This window comes from Microcebus murinus, chromosome 16 (genome assembly GCF_040939455.1).
Source record: "Microcebus murinus isolate Inina chromosome 16, M.murinus_Inina_mat1.0, whole genome shotgun sequence".
In the NCBI taxonomy this organism is placed as follows: domain Eukaryota; kingdom Metazoa; phylum Chordata; class Mammalia; order Primates; family Cheirogaleidae; genus Microcebus; species Microcebus murinus.
This window is the reverse complement of record NC_134119.1, coordinates 63459499-63476820: the sequence shown is the minus strand read 5'-3', so window position 1 is coordinate 63476820 and position 17322 is coordinate 63459499. Positions and strand designations below refer to the sequence as shown.

General features: G+C 51.9%; 2 protein-coding genes across 2 annotated transcripts; one reads left to right on the top strand and one right to left on the bottom strand.

Annotated features, from left to right (window-relative positions):
- Positions 1-5049: 5049 nt before the first annotated feature.
- ZNF428 (zinc finger protein 428) lies at positions 5050-16679 on the top strand. Its single transcript, XM_075993143.1, has 2 exons — positions 5050-5179; positions 11107-16679. The coding sequence occupies exons 1-2, from the start codon at positions 5104-5106 to the stop codon at positions 11607-11609; spliced, it is 579 nt and encodes a 192-aa protein (XP_075849258.1). The 5' UTR covers positions 5050-5103; the 3' UTR covers positions 11610-16679.
- On the bottom strand, positions 5139-9140 carry SRRM5 (serine/arginine repetitive matrix 5). The gene is made up of 2 exons (XM_075993144.1): positions 6716-9140; positions 5139-6070 (listed from the first exon to the last, which is right to left on the bottom strand). The coding sequence occupies exons 1-2, from the start codon at positions 8364-8366 to the stop codon at positions 5139-5141; spliced, it is 2583 nt and encodes an 860-aa protein (XP_075849259.1). The 5' UTR covers positions 8367-9140.
- Positions 16680-17322: the final 643 nt, after the last annotated feature.

Below are 17322 nucleotides of genomic sequence, written 5' to 3'. Positions count from 1 at the left end.
TGGTTTCGAACTCCTGACCTTGAGCAATCCGCCAGCCTAAACCTCCCAGAGTGCTAGGATTACTGGCGTGAGCCACTGCGCCCGGCCCCAGGCCAGTTTATAATGTTTTAAGATAAGGAGCTGTTAATCTGAGACAAGCCACCTCGACATTTATTTGTTGTGTAAATTGCGGACCTGCCGGTTTGTCTTGCATCCCCTTAGGCCTGTTAATGAGTTACAAAGGATATCTCCTGGGGGGGGGGCGGGCATGATGAAGCATGTCTGACCTCCCTCCTTGTGGCAGGAAATTTAGTTTTAGAACATCCCCTTGGCCAAGAGAAAGTCCATTCCGTCAGCCGGTGGGGAGGAGGACCCTTAAGATTTTATTTTTTAGTTCACACATTCTAACTTTAGCTTCAAAAATAACCTCTTACAATGTGCCAGGTCCTGCTCAAGGTTCTGGAGAGTCCATAGTGAATAAAACAAAACGGAAATGTTAGCTGTTACATACAGTTTAGCACTAATCTGAAATCTGATCCTGTTCTAGGCACTGAGGACTCAAAGTGAAAAAAAAACGTGATTCCATTTTTATCTTCTTGAAGCTTGCATGAGGAAAACAGACTATAAGCAAGGAAGCAAAGAAACTTATGTTTGCATTGTGATAAGGACTATTAAGATAAAATGCAGGCCTAGCACTTTGGGAGGCCAAGGTGGGAGGATCACTTGAGGTCAGGAGTTCAAGACCAGCTTGGGCAACATAGTGAGACCTCATCTCTACTAAAAATAGAAAAATTAGCTGGGTGCGGTGGCCCTCACCTGTGTCCCAGCTACTTGGGAAGCTAAGGCAGGAGGATCCATTGAGCCCAGGAGTTTGAGGTTGCAGTGAGCTATGATAACACCACTGAACTCCGGCCAGGGCAACAGAAACCCTGTCTAAAAAAAAAAAAAAAAGATAAAATGCAGAGTGAATGGATGTGAAGTGCTATTTTAACTTGTTATTATGGAAAACTTAAAACACACAGGAGTAGACAGGACAATGAATTCCCGCATACCCTTCAACCCAGTTTCAACAACTACTCAGGGCCAATCCTGCTTTATCTCAAACCTGGAGGTGCTGTTATAGAAAGATCAGGGAAAGCATCTCAGATTGATGTATGTGCTAACAGATGAATAGTGAACACAAGGGCAGCTATTCAAAGATCAGCGGGAAAAGCATTTTCAGGCAGAGGGATCAGCAAGAGCAAAGGCCTGAGATGGTGAAGAGATTGAGGTATTTGAGGTGAAAGTGGAGCTGGAGTGGTTTAAGAGGAGAGGTGTGTGAAGTCAGAAAGCTAAACTGGGCCACACCTCCTGTATAGCCCTTGAGGCCGTGACAAAGAGTTTGGATTTTTTTTTCTAAGTGTAATGGGGCCCCATTGAAGAGTTTGAAGCTGGAATGCGACAAAATCACTTTACTGGAGACTGGAGTGTTGCAATAGCTTCCTATACTTGGCGTAAAGTCAGCTCTTTAAACATCACCTATAGGAGCCTTTCCCCTCTCCAGTTCTGTGTTCCAGGCATACTAAGCCACTTGCACTTCCTCAGTCAATACACTTTTTTTGTCTCTGGGCTTTTGCCCTGGCTCTTCCCTCTGCCAGAAAGACTCTCATTCTAGTTGGCTCCTATTCATACCTGGCTTAAAGATCACCACCTCCTGGAAGCCTTTCCACAACCTCACGCTGGGGCATGTGCCTCTTCTGGCTCCCAGAGCTTCTGGGTAGCAGTTGTCTGATTAGGTGTGCATCTCCTTACTCTGGGGCGCCACGAGGATAGGGGCTGGGTGTGTCTAGTTCACTGCAGAAACCATAGTGCCCCACCAGCACAAGGCTGGACACATAAAAGATCAATAAATATTTATCTGATTGGGAGAGGTTCTCGCCCTGTACCCTCTCTCCAGATGCAAACTGATCCCCGACTGAAGGATACCTATTTCACACAAGTCTACACAACTTGTGTGCAGCCGCGTTTCTCAGGCGCCCCCCAATATGCTAATCACTGCACTCGTGGGGGCAAAGCCTCCCTGGAGCATATGCAAATTACTCTTTCCAGCGCTGGAGGCCTTCCATTGTCCCGCGCTAGGATTATGCAAATAAGTAGGCCTCCGGTCCCGGATCCGGGCTGAATTGGCGCCCTCCACCCCCAGCGCATCCCATTTTTATAAGGCGCGTTCCCCCTCTGCACACGCACGCGCGAGCCCTGCAGCTTCTCGTTCTTTCAGGCCGCGGACTGTACCAAGTAAATCCGGGCAACGAGGGCCAGAGCGCGGCATCCCCTGCGCGGGTCTCGTCCACGGCCCGACTCGGGGAGCCCCTCTTCCCACAGCGCCACAGGAATGGTCTATCTCGCCGCGCAAGCGCCCTAGGCCCCTTGCGCCCCCTCCTAGCCTACTTGCAGCGCAGGCGCAGAGCCCGGGCGTGCAGCCGCCACCGCAGAGCCGGAGCGGGGGTCGCCAGCGCCGGTGAGTGTCCGCGGCAGGGGTGCGCGGGGCATGCCGGGAAACGGGCGCTACGGCCCTGCTGCATGATGGGAGAGACGGCTCCCGTCACCGCCACCGAGGAGCTGCCAGCGGTCTTGGGCCGTGATAGCCGGAGGGCGAGACTCGGCTCCCTTTTCTCCCCCACGCCGCCGTGTACCGCACTAGAGCATCCTGGGAAAACCGGGCGCTCCGCTTTAAAGCATTGTGGGAGTCGGTCTGCTGGTCGTTATAGGCCTGGTGCATTCTGGGACAGATTGTCCAACCTGCCTGTGGGAAACCGGTCCCTTTTGTCTCACACCTTCCGCCGAACATCCTGCAAGCATGGAGTGCACGCAGGGCATCTTGGAAGGTGGTCATTATAGGCCCGAGGCATCCTGGGAAAAATGCAAAGAATTATGGGAGCTGGACCTTATTGTCTCTCTGAAGGTTTTGCTCTGGTCTCCTGGCTCTAGCATTGTGGGAATGGGTGCCTATTGTTTTCATGCAGGGCATCTTGGGCATGGGTTGCTACAGGCTCAGGGCATCGTGGGGTCTCCAGCACTGTGTTTGTCTAATGGTAATTTATGCCCCTCTAAGATCATGGGAGTCAATTTAGCCGCCATAGCGTTGTACAAGTGGGACTTGTGCACCAGGGGATACCGCCACCTGACATCTGGAATATTCTGGAAAGGGCCTTGTGTGATGTGGGCTTGGGAAAGGGTAGGCTGGTGGGCATTGTTTCCCAGTAACCTCTTGGGAAAGTCCAGTCCTGATTGTCCCCAGTATATGGTTGCCAGATAAAATATAGGATGCCTCATTAAATTTAAATTTCAGATAAACAAATCATCTTTTAGCAAAGTATGCCCCAAATATCGCATGAAACATACTTATATTAAATAGTTATTTGTTGCTTATTTGAAATTCAAGTTTAACTGTATGTCCTCTTATTATTTGCCAAATCTGGTAATCTTATCCTGGCATAAAGTAGAATTTGCCAATTAAATGGGGCCCTACAGGCAGTAGGGTATCATGAGAACTCTGCCAATTCTTTCTGTCCTTAAAAGCCCAGATCCAAGTGTGTTGCTTAGGAACTTCCCATGCCAGGGATGCCAGTGCTCTCATGCCCCAGACTCCTGCAGACTTCAATCTGAATTTTTTTCTCTTTAGCCTCCAGCATTAAAACCTTGACTATAAGGCTTTGAAGGGACCATGTATTTTGCACCATCATAGCCCCAGCACCCAGCACAAGCCTTGGCATATAAGTGCTCAGCTGAGGCTGCCAGCTCCTTCACTAACTGGCCTTGCATGGTTCTCTGTCGTCAGGAGTGTAGTGGGTGACAAAAGAAGTCGTGTGTGTAGAGGGTCTGGTGGTGAAGAGGGAGAGAAAGGAGAGGAGTCAGGGAAGGCTTCCTGGGAGAGGCAGAGCAATATTTGGGCTGGAAAGAAGTATACAGGTTCTTGTATTTGGTGAGTTTTGAAGGATGGAAAGGAGTTCTCCAGGCAGACAAGGTGGAAGGGGAGGACATTCTAGACAGCAACAGCAGGGTGTGCTAAGAGCCCCAGATGTGAAAAGGCCTGGTGTGTCTAGGGAGAGTTGAGAAGTCGGGAATGGCTGGAGTTTATAGAGGGTTGACGGTGGGAGTAGTAACAGCTACTGTTGACGGAAAACCTGCCACATATTAGCAATTTATATGAATGAGACTGTTGAATCTTCACAAAACCTTTTGAGCCAGGAAATCATTTTATGAGAGGTAGGATGATATGACTTCAAATCCTAGTTCAGCCACCTACCAGATGATAGGGCCTTGAGCTACTCATTTAGCCCCTTCTGTGCCTCAGTTTCCTCATCTGTGCACGGGGGATAATCTCTCAACATGGTTATAAGGAGTACATGAATGAGTTAAGGCTCGGTAGCCCCTTGCCTACAGAGAAGGAAACAGGCTAAAGGAGTTAGGTCCTTCGCATGACGCTACAAAATCAGAGTGGCAAACCTCAACACTTTCCTGCCGATTGATGTAGCGCTAAGGCTCATATTCACAAACTGGTCCAGCCACACCAGTTGTTTAAATACTGAACTATTTCCAGACTGGTTGGTGTATCACTGCTGCACAAGTACTCGCTATCCTTGGCTGCCACTTTGGATTGTCCCCCAGCCCCAGACTTCTCCACAGTCCAGCAACTAAAGGGCTAATGCCTGGCATAAGCCCCTGTTCCACTCTCAGTTTGACTCGTGCCCATGCAACAGTAGCTACTTAGAAAGTCACCTCTCCCTACCCCATTGAATAAGAACCAGAAGGCAGCCTTGTTTCCCAGATGGGGAAGTTGGGACCTACAGAGAGGGGCAGAGTTTGCAGTCAAGGCTCTGTAGGCAGTCAGGGACAGAGCTGGGGCCATCTTTGCCTCACCCCCAGTACTGAGCACACAGCTGGGCTTGGGTTGGGGATGGGTGCTCTGTAAAAATTTATTGAGTCACCACAGGCCTTTCCTTTCCCCTGTCCAGCATCCCCCTCTACCTGCCAACATCCTGTATTAGAGAACTTGTGGCCGGAGGTGTGGTTGCGGATAGCTGGCCAGGGAGGGACGCTGCTCAGCTGCTGCTCTGCTCCTGTCTCCTGTCCCCTCCCCTGGCCATGACAGAGACCCGTGAGCCAGCTGAGACTGGAGGCTACGCCAGCTTGGAAGAAGATGATGAAGACCTTTCCCCAGGTGAGATGGCTTTAGAGGTTGTAGTGTTGGCTTGACTATCATCCTGGCTTGGAGTTTGGCCTTCACTGGGAAATGTTGGTGGGGAGTGGCTCCTTGTCTTGCTAGAGGTTCTGTTCTGACTGGGACTCCTCATCCTGCTAGGCCTTCTGGGGATTGTAGATCGGCTGGGATCTCTCTCCTCGCTGGGGCTTCTAGCTCGGCTGGGATCTCTCCCCTCGCTGGGGCTTCTAGCTCGGCTGCGATCTCTCTGCTCGCTGGGGCTTCTAGCTCGGCTGGGATCTCTCTGCTCGCTGGGGCTTCTAGCTCGGCTGGGATCTCTCTGCTCGCTGGGGCTTCTAGCTCGGCTGCGATCTCTCTGCTCGCTGGGGCTTCTAGCTCGGCTGCGATCTCTCTGCTCGCTGGGGCTTCTAGCTCGGCTGCGATCTCTCTGCTCGCTGGGGCTTCTAGCTCGGCTGGGATCTCTCTGCTTGCTGGGGCTTCTAGCTCGGCTGGGATCTCTCTGCTTGCTGGGGCTTCTAGCTCGGCTGCGATCTCTCTCCTCGATGGGGCTTCTAGCTCGGCTGCGATCTCTCTCCTCACTGGGGCTTCTAGCTCGGCTGCGATCTCTCTGCTCGCTGGGGCTTCTAGCTCGGCTGGGATCTCTCTGCTTGCTGGGGCTTCTAGCTCGGCTGGGATCTCTCTGCTTGCTGGGGCTTCTAGTTTGGCTGCGATCTCTCTCCTCGCTGGGGCTTCTAGCTCGACTTCGATCTCTCTCCTTGCTGGGGCTTCTAGCTCGGCTGGGATCTCTCTGCTTGCTGGGGCTTCTAGCTCGGCTGCGATCTCTCTCCTTGCTGGGGCTTCTAGCTCGGCTGCGATCTCTCTCTTTGCTGGGGCTTCTAGCTCGGCTGGGATCTCTCTGCTCGCTGGGGCTTCTAGCTCGGCTGCGATCTCTCTCCTCGCTGGGGCTTCTAGCTCGGCTGGGATCTCTCTCCTTGCTGGGGCTTCTAGCTCGGCTGGGATCTCTCTGCTTGCTGGGGCTTCTAGCTCGGCTGGGATCTCTCTGCTTGCTGGGGCTTCTAGCTCGGCTGGGATCTCTCTGCTTGCTGGGGCTTCTAGCTCGGCTGGGATCTCTCTGCTTGCTGGGGCTTCTAGCTGGGCTGGGATCTCTCTGCTTGCTGGGGCTTCTAGCTCGGCTGCGATCTCTCTGCTTGCTGGGGCTTCTAGCTCGGCTGCGATCTCTCTCTTTGCTGGGGCTTCTAGCTCGGCTGGGATCTCTCTGCTTGCTGGGGCTTCTAGCTCGGCTGCGATCTCTCTGCTTGCTGGGGCTTCTAGCTCGGCCGGGATCTCTCTGCTTGCAGGGGCTTCTAGCTCGGCTGCGATCTCTCTGCTTGCTGGGGGTCCTAGCTCGGCTGCGATCTCTCTGCTTGCTGGGGCTTCTAGCTCGGCTGCGATCTCTCTGCTTGCAGGGGCTTCTAGCTCGGCTGCGATCTCTCTGCTTGCTGGGGGTCCTAGCTCGGCTGGGATCTCTCTCCTTGCTAGGGGTCCTAGCTCGGCTGCGATCTCTCTCCTTGCTAGGGGTCCTAGTTCGGCTGCGATCTCTCTGCTTGCAGGGGCTTCTAGCTCGGCTGCGATCTCTCTCCTTGCTAGGGGTCCTAGCTCGGCTGCGATCTCTCTCCTTGCTAGGGGTCCTAGCTCGGCTGCGATCTCTCTCCTTGCTGGGGCTTCTAGCTCGGCTGCGATCTCTCTCCTTGCTAGGGGTCCTAGTTCGGCTGCGATCTCTCTGCTTGCAGGGGCTTCTAGCTCGGCTGCGATCTCTCTCCTTGCTGGGGCTTCTAGCTCGACTTCGATCTCTCTGCTTGCAGGGGCTTCTAGCTCGGCTGCGATCTCTCTCCTTGCTGGGGGTCCTAGCTCGGCTGCGATCTCTCTCCTTGCTGGGGCTTCTAGCTCGGCTGCGATCTCTCTCCTTGCTGGGGCTTCTACCTCTGCTCTGATCTCTCTCCTTGCTGGGGCTTCTAGACCAGCTGTGACTTCTTTCCTCGCTGGCGTTCCTAGACCAGTTGTGACTTCTTTTCCTTGTGGGGGTTCTAAATTGATTTTGACTTTTATGCTTGTAGCTTCCAGACTGGCTATGTCTTCTCATCTGGCTAGGAGTTCCCTTCCGGCTGTGACTTCTTATCCTAATATGAGTTCTCTTCCAACTGTAACTTCTCATCCTGCTGTCATTCCTCTTCCGACTGTGACTTCTTGCCCTTCTACGGGTTCTAGACTGGCTGTGACTTCGGGTCCTGCTGGGGGTGCTAGACCGGCTGTGACTTCGGGTCCTGCTGGGGGTGCTAGATGAGCTGTGACTTCGGGTCCTGTGTGGGGTGCTAACCTTGACCCTGCTGGTCACTTCAGTTGGGCTGTAACTCTGTTCCCTGCTAGAGGTGGTCACCAGACTGTAACCCTTCACCCTCCTCGATGACGATGGAGACTGGCTATAATACTTCTCCTTAAAGGGGACTCTAGCTGAGCTGTGACTTTTTGCCCTATTGGGGGTTACGGCCAGTCTGGAACTCCTCTCCATACCCGAGGCTCCTGGTGGGCTGCAACTCTTCTCTCTGCTCACATTTCTAGGCCGGCTATAACTCTTCCCCCCACTCTGTTTTTCCTGGTTAGTAGGAGTTCTCACGCTGCTAGCCATGCCTGGTCTGGCACCATGAGTTCCTATCCTGCTGGCAATGCTGGCCCTGCTGGGTGACCTCTTGGAACCTCGGCTTCCCCTTCTGCCGGGCGTTCTGCCCCGGCTACGTGTGCCCTTCCGTTGGTGGTGTCTCACGCCGCTGGTCTTGTTGCCTTTGCTGGCCCTGGTGTCGGTACTGGCCCTCGTGTCAGTGCTTACCCTACTAGTTGTTCTCACCTTGCTGTGGCCCCGGGGCCTGCTGCTGGACTTGTTAGAAGTGGCTCTCTTTGAATTTGTTGATTTGGAGGACTTTGAACTGCTTGGGCTCATGACTGAGTTGGGGGATGTCGATGGCTTGGTGGGCACCGAGGACTTGGTGGGCATTGCTGATTTGGTGGTCTTCAAGGAGGCAGGAGATGTAGGAGCCCCAGTGGGCATGGAGGGTCCAGTGGATGCCAGAGGCATGCTGGGCTTTGGGGTTCTTTTACGTTGAGAGGACATGGTGGGAGCAAAAGAGCTTGTGGTACTGGAAGTCACGGTGGACATGAAAGACCTGGTAGCCGTGGACAACAACCTGATTGCCTGTCGCAGGCCAACTGGGTGAAGTCATAGTGGGCATTGAAGACACCAGAGGGTGGATGGTATGAAGTCAGAGGTGGGAGGAGAGATGGGAGGGACCCTGGCCTGAAGCTGGGGGTGTTTCCTGTGTTTTGCAGCCATTCAGCAAGTGTCTCCAGAGGCTGACTCACGCTTTGCATTGTTGGTGACACAAAAATGGGTCAGACCCAGGTCCTGCCTTCAAGGAGTCTCCAGACACAGATGGTCACTACCCAGGTGGTCAGAGTTGATGGAGGGTGGCACAGGAGTGGGGGAGCTCAGACAAGAGAGGGGAGTCAGGGAGGACTTCACAGAGGAGGTGACACATGAGCGGAGCCTTAGAGAGGAGCAGGAGTCTGCCAGTGGAGAAGGAAAGGGTCACCCCAGGTGGGAGAGGAGCAGAGGCAGAGGTCTGGGGGAGGGGGGGCCGCCGTTGTCCACTGACCCTCACGTCCTCTGCTGGGCACTGTGGGGGCCCCACGATCACACCCGCCCTTGAGGGTTTCCAGTCTGATAGTGGAGACATACCGGGGCCCAGCTGGCTACCGTCAGCCCCTAGGACAGTGCCGGGGAGGTTCTGGGGCAGGGGGAGCTGGGGAGAGACCTCTGACCCCAGCTGGGGCGTCGGGGTGGTGGCTTCATAGCAGACAGGCCTGTGCTGGGTCTTTTTATTATTTTTTGGTGTTTTTTTTTTGAGACAGAGTCTCACTGTGTTGCCCGGGCTGGAGTGCTGTGGCATCAGCCTAGCTCACAGGAACCTCAAATTCCTGGGCTCAAGCGATCCTCCTGCCTTAGCCTCCCTAGTAGCTGGGACTACAGGCATGCGCCACCATGCCCAGCTAATTTTTTCTATATATTTTTAGTTGTCCAATTAATTTGTTGTTTTTTTTTAAGTAGAGATGAGGGTCTCGCTCTTGCTCAGGCTGGTTTCGAACTCCTGACCTTGAGAGCAATCCTCCCGCCTCAGCCTCCCAGAGTGCTAGGATTACAGGCGTGAGCCACTGCGCCCAGCCTGTGCTGTGTCTTGAGAAATGAGTAGGCAGTCACCAGGTGGGCAGGTAGGGGGCAGCATTCCAGGCAGGGGGACCAGCCCACACTAAGGCCCTAGGAAAAAAGCTGGCAGACAAATTCCAAATGGGGGGGGGGCAGCAATGAGTCAGAGCAGGCCCATCCCCCTGGTTTGGTGGGGAAGGAACCTGGACACAGATGGCCATGGCCCTTGGGGGCTCAGGCTGGAACAGTGGGGGGGCCAGTAGACAAAGTGACTGGCTGCCTGGGATGAGGAGGTCTGAGAGGCCACCTGCTTGGTCCTAGAGGATGATGGGAAAAACCAGGGCAAGACATTCCCAGCAAGGGGAACAGCGTGTGTGAAAGCCTCAGAGAAGGTCTATCAAATTGAACAGAGACATCCATGCCACAAATAGGCACTAAACACTTTTTGCACAAAGAAAGTGTTCTAGATGCTGGGGCCACAGTAGCGAACCAAAGTCCCTGCTCTCAGGGACAGGCAATAAACAAACATACCAGTTCAGTGTTGTGTACATTGAGTGTGAAGATGAGAGAAAAATAAAAACAGAATAAGGGGTGTAGGAAACGCTGGGGAGGGATTGCTGGTTAGACAGGGTGGCCAGGGTGTCACTGAGAAGGGGACACATGGAGCTTGGTCCATCAGTAGAAAGGGTGCAAAGGCCCTTAGCAGGTGCATGCCTGGGGTGTTGGGGGAGGTGAGGAGCCAGGTGTGGCTGGCAGGGCAGGAGATGAGGGCAGGGGCGGGGGGAGAGAGCCTGTGGCCGCTGTGATGGGGGAGAGCGGAGCACAGGGTGCCTCGGGGCTGCTGGAGGACACTGAGGAAGGGAGGCCAGACTGGACACAGGGCGGGCAGCTGCGGTCCTGTGAGATGCTTTTGGCAGGCTCCTGGCCTGCTGGTATTCCCCACACTGCTGCGTGGGGACGCCCTCCCCAGTGGCGACTACTGGTGTCACCCTTTCCTGTACATTGTCTTCAGATTTTTTCTCTTTTTTTTTTTTTAACCTAAACTTGTCCTAGGCATGTCCTTCATACCCATGAAATTACAATAACATATCTAATAATTATAAGTAATTCACTTAACTATATTATAGGGCCACATATATCTTAAGTTCCTATAGACATGCATGGGTTTTAATTGTGCAAATATCCTTTCAAATGTTTGTCTCCTTAAAATGATCCAGTGTAGGCCATCACCTTAGCTTTCCATGTCCAAGCTGTGTAACTGTAAGGAGTGAGTCACCTAGCCTCTGTGTGCCTCAGTTTCCACATTTGTCAATTGGAGATAATAATGGACCCCCACAAAGAGTCGTTGTAAGGATTCAGTGAGTTAACATATAAGAATGGGTCTCTTAAAATAGTGGTGGATGCTGTTGTTACTATTGTTTTTTGACTACTGCTGCTTTGTCCTTCCTAATCACCTCTCCCCCCCAGGTATTTCCTGAAGACATTCATTTGTCTTTAACACATAGACATGGAGCATCTACTGTGTGCCAGGCCCTGTTCTGTGCCTTGGGGACTCATCTGTGGGGAAGGGAAAGCTTGTGTGCAGGCCACCCTCGCTATACTGAGGCCAGTCTGAATGGGGCTCAGAGAGGGGACAGCTGGGCATAGCTCTCTGTCCTCTGATGCCCCTGTCATTCCCTCTCTGTCCCCCCTCCAGGCCCCGAGCATTCCTCTGACTCAGAATACACTCTCTCAGAGCCGGACTCCGAAGAGGAAGAAGATGAGGAGGAAGAGGAAGAGGAGACCACCGATGACCCTGAATATGACCCTGGCTACAAGGTGAAGCAGCGCCTGGGTGGGGGCCGGGGGGGCCCATCCCGCCGGGCCTCCCACGCAGCTCAGCCCCCGGGCCCCCCGGCCCAGCCCTGCCAGCTCTGTGGCCGCTCACCCCTTGGGGAGGCCCCACCGGGCACCCCACCCTGCCGGCTCTGCAGCCCCGCTACAGCCCCCCAGGAAGCACCAGTCCCTGAAGGCAGGGCCCTGGGGGAGGAAGAGGAGGAGCCGCGTCGGGCTGGGGAGGGCCGACCGGCTGGGCGGGGGGAGGAGGAGGAAGATGAGGACGAGGAGGGCACCTACCACTGTACAGAGTGTGAGGATTCCTTCGACAGCCTGGGGGAGCTGCACGGCCACTTCATGCTGCACGCCCGGGGGGAGGTGTAGGCAGAGCCCCCCACCTGGGAGGTTGGCAGAGGGGTGGGGTGGGAAGAGGGGGCTGAGGAAATTGGGGTGCTCACAGCAGACATGGGGGATAGGGTAAGGCCGATCTGTGTTGTCCTAGGAGTAGATGTGTGAAGGCCAGAATAAAAGCCAAATTCTGTGTGTGTGTCACCCGGTGTGTGTCTGCTGTTTGTGCGAGTGTGAGTTTGAATGTGACGCGCCTGGACATTTATCCCACCGTCCCTCTGGGCTCCTTCACGGGGAACCTCAGATCACTGTTGCCAAGATAACTAACATTGACTAAGTGCTTATGTTCCACGTGGCTTCCATGTGTCTACTCATAGATCCCATAACGTAAGGGCTCAAACACAACAGAACTTTATTTCTCACTCACACAATAGTCCTGGGCGGGTGATCTGATGACTCCAACTCAGCCCATCCCTTAAGTCTGTCGTCTCCCCCTCGCCCCTCCCCAGTGCAGACGGGGTGGCCACGGCAGAAGAGGACAGGGAGCCTGGAGAGGTGCACGTGTCCTTTTACGAGCCCTGGCCTGTCAGTGTCGCACGCTGCTTCCACTGACATGCCTTTGCTGAGACGTTAGTTTCGTGGCGGTAGCGAACTACAGAGGCGCCTGGGAGAGGCTGTCTAGCTCAGCACCCAGAAAGCAGAAAACACTTTGTGGAGCACAGCTAGTGATTTCTGCTACATGGCCTAAGAACTTCCACAAAGAGAACTTTCATTATAATCAGAGCTACGCTTTCTGAGCGCTCCCTGGGTGTCTGGTATCAGGCCAAGGGCTGTATGTATCCTGGCTCGTAGAAGTTGTGCATCTAGGAACTTACAAAAATAGAACCTTAATGATAATTACAGCTGCCATTTTTCCAGCACTTATTGAGTGCTGCACTTTATTTGCATGAGATCATCAGCTTCTAAGAATAACTCTGTGAGGTAGGGACTGTGATCCATTAATTCATTTAACAACTATTTTTTAAGTACCTGCTGTGTGCTCGGCATCGGGAGCACACCAGCAAATAAAATAAAATCCTCGTCCTCGTGGAGCGTATGTGGGGGCAGGGAGGGGCTGTGGGTGGAGACAGACAATAAACAAGATATAGCACATGCTGCATGGTGATCAGTGCTATAGAGACTAATAAAACAGAAGGGAGAACGGTTCTGGATGGGGGTTGCAATTTTAAATAGTGTAGTCCTCCTGGGAAGGTGACAGGGACCTAAGGGAGGGAGGCTTTCTGCTGCCCGTGTGTCAGGGAGGCCAGAGTAGGTGGAAGGGAGTGAGGGAGGCAGAGGGTAGGGATGAGGTCAAGGGGTAGCATAGGGCCAGCTCATGGCAGCCTCATCAGAACTGGGGCTCTTGCTCTGAGATGGGAAGTCCTAATTCACAGACGCTTGGCACCGAAGCTACTTTGGAAATAGAAGCCTAATTATAATGATAGCTACCATTTACTGAGCACTTATCGTGTGCCAAGCTTGTTCTAAGGCGCTTTACATGTGTTAACTCAGAAGCTTGGCAACTAAGAACCTTCAAGAATGGAACCTGAATTACTATAGTGGACATTGATAAGTCAGCGCTCAGGCCCCAGGCTAAGTGCTTTACCCGGACAGTTGCATTGGATCCTTATGGGGTAGGGACAGTTCTTGGTGTACTCATTCATTCAACAATGTTTTGGGTTTTTTGTTTTGGTTTGGTTTTTTTTGACACAAAGTCTTGTTCTGTTGCCCAGGCTAGAGCGCTGTGGCATCAGCATAGCTCACAGCAACCTCAAACTCCTGGGATCAAAGGATCCTCCTGCCTCAGCCTCCTGAGTAGGTGGGACTCAGGCATGCATCACCACACCCCGCTAATTTTTTCTATTTTTAGTTGCCTAGGTAATTCTTTCTATTTTTAATAGAGATGAGGTCTTGCTCTTGCTGAGGCTGGTCTCAAGCTCCTGACCTCAAGCGTTCCTCCCGCCTCGGCCTCCCAGAGTGCTAGGGTTACAGGCATGAGCCTCTGCGCCCAGCCTCAACAATGACTTATTAAGCACCTACAAGATGGCAGGCACTGTTCTGGAAGGTGGGAATATAGCGGTGAATGTGAACAAAACTCCCCTGCCTTTATGGATGTTATATTTATAATGGGAAAGACAATAATCAGATATTTAAGTTAAAATGTATAAAACATGTAGAATATAGAAGGTAGTAAGTGCCGTAGAGAAGAAAAAGGAAGGGGGACAGGAATCGTGTATGGAGGTTGCAATTTTAAATAAGTTGGTCGAGAAAGGCTTTATTGAGAAGGTGACATCGGAGCAGAGACCTAGTGGAGGGAAGAAGTGAGCTGAGTGGCTGACTGTGGGGACAGTAGGGACAAAGGCATGAGGTGGAGCTTACATTTATGGGATGTTTGTGGAAGAGCACACAGGGCCACAAGGTGCTGAGGAAGGCAGAGGAGGACTGGTGGGAGGTGAGGTCCGAGAGGGGCAGAGAGCCGGGTGTGGGGGCCATTATACCAACTGTGGCTTTCTCTCCAAATCTGAGACTTCATAATACAGCCTGAGTGCTCGTAATAATCCTTAGAGGCGTGGGGGCTATTTTAACGACCATTTTACTACTGTTACAGCAGGAGCACAGAGAGGTTGAATTACCCATCGGAAGTCACACAGCCGGTAAGCAGAGCTTTGGTTTGAACGCAAACAACCAGACACAGGGCGTTATTCTCAGCCACTAAGTCACACACCAGAAATGGCAATTTGACTGCCACAGCCACCATAGGATTTGCAGAAGCGCATTTGATCTCCACAGAGCTACTGAGGTTTTAAAAATTATATTGGTTACCAACATTGAAAAATGAGTAACTTCACATAAGAAACTGGAGATTTCTGGCTTTTTTTGAAAAACTGTGAGATCTGGATTGCCGAATGCTCTATCCATGGGCTAGTTGTTGGCTGGAGCTGAGAAGGGTCACTTCCTATAGATGGGGTGTTCACTCTTGTGTCCCCAGTCTCTGTGTTCCCCGTCATCTCAGATCTGGACATCCCACACCCTGCCTGCTTGGCCCAGAAGTGCATTTGCATTTTTTACTCTTGTCATAGGATTTTAGACTAGAGCATTTTTCAAAACCCACACTTCTCATCCCAGAATCTCAGAACCTGACATTTATCTACTCTGAACTGAGACTCTCATAACCACTAGAGCTTAGTATCACAGAATCTCAGAATTGTCAAAGCAGATATTCACAGCCCCTTAAAACAATATGGTACCTTGGTCCATTTGTGCTGCTTTAACAAAATACCTGAGACTGGGTAAGGTATAGAAGAATAGAATTTATTTCTCATGGTTCTGGAGGCTGGGAGGTCTAAGATCAAGGTGCTAGCCAATTCAGTGTCTGTTTCCAAGCTGTCGCCTGCTTGCTCCACCCTCAATGGTAGAAGGTGGCATAAAGAGAGGAACAGTGTGTTCTCACATGGCAGAAGAGATGGAAGGGCAGAAGATCTAGCTAGTTCCCTTGAGGCACTAATATTAGTACCGTTATATCATTATAAGGGCACTAATCCCATTCACGACGGCAGAGTCTTCATGAATGAATCACCTCCTAAAGGTCCCGCCTCTTAATACGACTGCATAGGGTCTTAGGTTCCCAACATATGAATATTGAAAGGAGACATTCATACCATAGCACATGGATAAGCCTGATAATGGCTTTTACTTCCTGGGGCAGCAAGCCTAACCTCTCTTCTGCCACAGACAGGGATTTCTAAGCACAGATGTAGAGAATTACCCATCCATCAGCAAATATTCCTAAGGATCGCAAGAGACACTAGGAGTCAGGAAACCTAGTCTGCTGCCACTTGGTCATTTAGTCAGCACCGAGTCAGGACATGAAACCAAGCCAGGCATTTCAGAGAGGATTTCGTACAGGGAATGGTTACAAAGGTCTGAGTCAGAAGGCTGAAAGTGCAAACTTGGACACGTGAGTTAATCCAGAAATTAGAGTGTGCAAGAATCCACTCCCACTCTAGGACTGACTAGGATATAAAAAAAGAAGTGAGATTATCAGAACCCAGTAGGAGCTTGGAGGACAAACCACGCGCAGCTGGCGCAGGGACTAGTGAAGTGACAAGGTGCCACATGGCTGGGGCTTAAACCTCAAGGTGGCATCGTGCCTCTTGTGCTGAGTGTATAGGAAGATGCTAGAGCCCGAGCTGCTGCTGGAGCAGTTTTAGCAGGAGCCCACGGTGAGGTGAGTCCCTTCTCCTGTCTCTCCTTCCATTATGCCCGTACCTTTCATGGGTGAGGGAGTCTGGCAAACAGTTTGCAGGAGCGCCTCAGAGCTGCATGAATATTACTGGCGGATGGAGAGTTCTCTACATCTGTGCTTAGAAATCCCTGTCCTACGGCAGAAGAGGGGTCAGACACACTGCCCCAGGAAGTAAAGCCATTATCACACTTAGCCATGTGCTATGGTTTGAATGTGTCCTTCCAGTAGTCATAAGGTGGGAACCTAAATATGAAGGTTTCAGCTTGAGGCTGAGAAACACTAGGTAAACTGACAGGCACAGACAACAAGTACTTTTTGAGCCTCCTGCTAAGCACTGTTCTTGGTACTGAGGATGAAGCAGGAGCTTGGATTCTGTGTAAGGACACAGAAAATAACCACATCAACAAAAGTGTGATAATTCCAGGTGCTGGAGAGTGGCAATAAGAAAATAAATCAGAACAAGGGTTGACAGAGCTCCTTTAGCCAAGCAGTCTGGGAACCTCTCTTGGGAGGTGGCATGTATGGAGGCCTGGATAATGAGGCAGATTGCAAGGTCTGGGGTAAGGGCACTGCAGAGGAGACGGAAAGTGCAAAGGCCCTGAGGCAGGAAGGAGCCAGACTGGCATATGTGGCTAGAGTATAGTGAAGACAGAGCAAGGAAGGGACTGAGACTGCTTAGTGGGCTGGGGCCCAATCGTTGGTGGGGTTTGCGGGCCTGGGAAAGGTCTTTGGATGTTATTTATGGGATGCTATTGAAGGGTTTTAAATTAGTGATGTGAGCTGATTGGTGATGTGGGTCTATGGTAGAGAAGCTGGAGGGGGCAGCAGTTAGGAGACCAGGGCCACAGCTGGGGTGACAAGCAGTCAGACTCAAGCAGAAGAGTGCACAGGTGAGTAATATGATGGCAGTTGTGCAGACTGAAGCTGCAGGAGTCACACTGACCCATTTTTAAGTTTGAGATTTGCATTTGTCATCCATGGGGCTGGACCTCATGTCTGGGGTTTGGGCTAGAGGTAGAGATTTGGAAGTCACCAGGGATGCTATTTATTTAAAGTCTTGGGGATCTGTGACATCCGGGGACTATAGAAAGAACTGGAAGCCTGGGGTGTGCTTGTGCAGGCTGCCAACTATCTCAGGAGAGCATATGGGATTAGATTTGGGATTAGGGAAGCCACCGTGGGAGGTGGTGTGGAAACATGTGGTCAGAAACTTCTGGGCTTTCACCAGGAACCAGAGGAAATACTTGGCTTTGGTGAAGTTAATATCTTGGAAAAAAGTGACAGCCAACTGACTACACTACAGTGTCCCCATACATCACCCCAGCAAAGAGATCCAAGCTAGCCCTGCCCCAAATCCTGCACAGACAGACACACACACATACACCCTGGCAAAGGTAATATTTTCAGGGTGGGATCCCTGCTTCCAGACTCTTGAGTAGTATGTCTATCAATTAGACAAGAGGT

Excerpts from the sequence above, each read along its gene's own strand:
- ZNF428 (XM_075993143.1), top strand. The coding sequence starts at position 5,104 with ATGACAGAGACCCGTGAGCCAGCTGAGACTGGAGGCTACGCCAGCTTG. Across the intron at positions 5,180-11,106 it reads TGATGAAGACCTTTCCCCAG|GCCCCGAGCATTCCTCTGAC; the intron begins GTGAGATGGCTT and ends TCCCCCCTCCAG.
- SRRM5 (XM_075993144.1), bottom strand. The coding sequence starts at position 8,366 with ATGTCCACCGTGACTTCCAGTACCACAAGCTCTTTTGCTCCCACCATG. Across the intron at positions 6,071-6,715 it reads CCCTAGCAAGGAGAGAGATC|ATCCCAGCCGAGCTAGAAGC; the intron begins GCAGCCGAGCTA and ends GCGAGCAGAGAG.